General features: G+C 53.2%; 1 protein-coding gene across 3 annotated transcripts in view; it reads left to right on the forward strand.

Annotated features, from left to right (window-relative positions):
- The window catches only part of PIAS4 (protein inhibitor of activated STAT 4), a 55,727-nt gene that overhangs the window by 17,956 nt on the left and 33,965 nt on the right, over positions 1-3,806 (forward strand). For 2 of the 3 annotated variants that reach the window (XM_019513383.1, XM_019513385.1), the window contains exon 4: positions 1,178-1,312. The exons of the other annotated variant lie outside the window; for it this stretch is intronic. In XM_019513383.1, the coding sequence (XP_019368928.1) occupies positions 1,178-1,312 (135 nt within the window). The remainder of the gene's footprint in view (positions 1-1,177; positions 1,313-3,806) is intronic. 3 annotated transcript variants of the gene reach the window in all.

Consider the following 3,806-nt stretch of genomic DNA (forward strand, 5'->3'; position numbering starts at 1 on the left):
TGCCTGAGTCCTGTGCCATTGGGGAGAGCCCTGTGCCATGAAGCCTGTGGTGCAGGTCATGGGGCTCAGCGAGGGCTGCAGGAAGAGGGGCAAAGCCAGCCAGGCTCCATAGCACAGAGGTCCCTGCCATTCCCCATGCCCTGCACACAGCAGTGAATGGGGACAGGCTGCTGGCTCCATTGCACAGTGCTCCTCCTCCAGAGGCACATGGCTGGGGCAGAGAACCCAGGAACTGCATGCGAGCCCTGGGGAGCTCCGTGCAGTGGAGCCAGGTGGACCCTGCCAGCCTGGGCGGCGCACTCCTGACACTCTTCCCTGGGCACCTGCCAGCAACAGTGCAGGCCCCACACTCCCACTCAGCTGCCATTTGCTGCCTCCTGTCACTGCCACCGCTTTTTCCCCGCTGCTGCTTTTCCTCGTCACCACCCTTCCTGCCTGTCACCGCTCTTAGTCCACTCACTGATGCTGCTTTCCTACCCGCGGGGCCAGGGTCAGGGCCATCCTGCAGGCGTGGTTGGGAGTGCGGCATGCACTGCCCCCACAGGAATGAATGGGGCTCATCCCCATGTGAGCACGGCATGGGGGGCTGGGCTGGATACAGTGAATTGGTAGGCACCCGCCTGCGGGCCGAATTAAATTGCCTGGCAGGCCAGATCCAGCCCTTGGGCCGTATTTTTCCCACCCCTGTGTTAGAACGACATAATAGGCTGTTTATTTTGTTTCTTGAATGTTGAGAAAGGAAAAGCCAAAAATATTTGGATTTGCAAGGGGATTTTAATAATCTGTAATCTGATCTGAATTTAGCACATGCTCCTAGGAGGGATTTTAGTGAGTGCTTCAGATCAGGTGTAAAGACGGTCATTCAAGGTTGGTTCTGCCTCTCTGGTACTGCTTGAATAGAGACTGACTAAAATTGCCAGAATAACTCCCTTCCTTGCAAGTTGCACACTGAAATGACACCTCTCATCTTTAAAGAGTTCTGTTAAAAGATGGATTACAACATGAAACACTTCACTGTGAAATCGAGGCAAATGTTGGGTTTAATCTAGTACTTCCACTTTATCCTGTGTAAAAGTTAAGCGTAGATCTTGTCCTGTGTATACAACTTTATTAATGAGCCTGTTTAGTCTGATATGTTGCTTTTTTGAGATGTATTAAAATCCTGTTTGCTGTGCAGCGAACAGGGAGAATCCTGTTTGATAGCAGCAAACAGGGAGAAGCAAACTGGACAGTTTGCAAGCAGTTCACTGGGAGCAAGAGGAGGAAGGGGAAGCGGAACCAAGCACGAGGCATCAGATCCCGCTCCGGGAAGGTAACTCAGCCAGGGTTGCCTGTGTGCTTGGCCTGCTGAGGTCTGTTTGGTGGGTTTATGTGCTTGGTTGTGCTCTGAGCAGCTGAGTGGACTGATTGCTGATTGATTGCTGCCTGGGTGTGACAAAGGAGCCTGGACAGTCCAAGTGACCAGGGGAGCAGCAAACGGAGAAACAAACAGGACAGTTTGCAAGCAGTTCGCTAGTCAGTTTGCTGCCTCTGTCCTGGAAGGGGAGCCTGAAAGATAAGCTGCTTTTTATATGTAATTAGTACTGACTAATCTACATAGTTTTATTTTAGCAGCTAAAACTCAGCAACTAGACCAAGACTTAAGCCCCTTGTTTAACTAGAGTCCAGAGTGAGGGGGAGTTTGCTTGGAATCTCTCTCGCATTCCTTTACTATAAGCTTGCTGAGAGGAAAGAGATTGCAGGGAAAAGGGAACCCTTCTCAGATCAAGGAAGAGCAAAGAGGCCATCTGCAGAGGAGTTTGCTAGAGAGGGTCTGCCTGGAAAGAGAGGCAAGAAGCAAGAGGCTGCAGATTAGGAGACCCAGAGATGTAGCTGGAGGGCACTGCAATCCCAGAGCCGCTGCCTCTTCCAGCTCTTCCTCTGCTTCCACCTGTGAGGCGTCTGTCCAGGCAGGACCACGCACGGTTGCGGCTTCCACTCAGGTCCTGGTCTAGTGCTGTGCAGACTGCAGCTTGCAGGTTTCTCCCTGTGTCAGGGGATACCTTGGCTAAGCAGATACAGGGCTGGGGGGGAGGGATCAGTCGTTCTGCTCTGGGTTTGTACAGCATCTGGCACAGGACCGTTTTGGGTGCTCTCAGGAAGTCCTGCCACGTTCTGGCCCTCACTGCTGTCCCCTCGAAGCTTCCTCCCAGGGTCCCTGCCCCAGGATGAGAGTGTGAGAAACCAGAAACCAGTCACCTATGGGAGTGTGGGAGCCCGTCCATGCACCATCCGGAGGGTGAAGACTCCTGGGGTCCATCTGTGATGTTGGGGCAGTGGGGGCCACACAGGACTCCTGGGTCCTGTTTCTGCGTGGAGCCAGGTGGAGGAGTGCCTGTGATGTGAGTGGTGCCTTTTGGTGGTGTCCCTCAGGGAGAAGGCAAGAGAGCTACAGGAGGGAGTTAGCAAGGCTCCTGAGCATCCTCTGCCATGAAGACTTCATCCGTTCCACGTTGGAGGAAACCTCTAGGACTGGAGGAAGGACTGCCAGAGGTGGTGCTAGAAGAGGAAGAGGGCCTGGACTCGCAGGAAGGTGGCAGCTTGTATCTTCTGGCAGCAAAAGAGTTGTCAGCCCCATGTGCAGTGGTTTACCTGGAGAACAAATATGGTGCACTAGCAACAGAGGAGGAGGAGCTTGCCCCATAGGGGGAAGAGGCCAGGCCAGAAATCCCCAAGGTGGGGAGAATTGAGGCTGCTTCCATGAAGAGGAGGCGACAGATGGTGGTGCTTGGAGTCTCCCTTCTGTGGGGGAAGGAGGGATCCATGTTCCAGCCTGACCTGTTGTCCCGGGAGGTCTGCTGCATACCTCAAGCCTGGATCTAAGATGTCCCGGAAGGATTACTGAGACCTACCTAACCCTCAGGCTACTACCCCATGCTGCTCATCCATATGGGCACCAGTGGTATTGCCAGGGCAGACCCTGAGCAGATCAAGAGTGACTACAGGGCTCTGGGTGCCAGGGGGAAGGGGACTGGGCATAGGTTGTGTTCTCAATACTTCTGGTTAAGGGAAAGAGCCCTGGTAGAAGATGTATCCTGCAGATCGATAGCCCTGAGGTAAGCGGGGAAGCAGAAGACTTGAAGGAAGAGCACGCAGGAGGGGGCAACAGGGAAGGTGCTCTCCTACTTCCTGAGAAATCAGGGCAATCAACTAGTTACCTCAGGTGCCTGTACACAAATGCACGGAGCCTGGGAAACCAGCAGGAAGAAGTGGAAGTCCTTGCACAGTCACGGTACTATGACATGACTGGAATAACAGAGACGTGGTGGGAGCTCGCAGGACTGGAGCACTGTCATGAATGGGTACAAGGTTTTCAGGAAGGACAGGCAGGGGAGAAGAGGAGGAGGAGTTGCACTGTATGTAAAAGGGCCATATGACTGCTCAGAGCTCCAGTATGAAGCTGGCTGGAGATAGGCCTGTTGAAAGTCTCTGGGTTAAGGAGGGGAGAGCAACAAGGGTGATGTGGTGAGCGTCTGCTATAGACCACCAGACCAGGAGTATGAGGTAGATAAGGATTTCTTCAGACAACTAGCGAAAGCTTTCAGATCACAGGCCCTGGTTCTCATGGGGGACATCAGTCACCCTGACAGTGCTTGGGCAATCCAGGAGGTTTTTAAAGAGCGTTAGAGACAACTTCCTGGTGCAAGTGTTGAACTAGAGGCCATGTTCTTCTTGATCTGCTGCTCACAGATGGGGAAGAATTGGTGGGGAAGTAGTAGTAGACAGCAGTTGGGCAGCAGTGACCACAAGATGATTGAGTTCAGGAT

This window comes from Gavialis gangeticus, unplaced genomic scaffold, assembly GCF_001723915.1.
Source record: "Gavialis gangeticus isolate Ggan-Ray unplaced genomic scaffold, GavGan_comp1, whole genome shotgun sequence".
NCBI classification, from domain to species: Eukaryota; Metazoa; Chordata; order Crocodylia; family Gavialidae; genus Gavialis; species Gavialis gangeticus.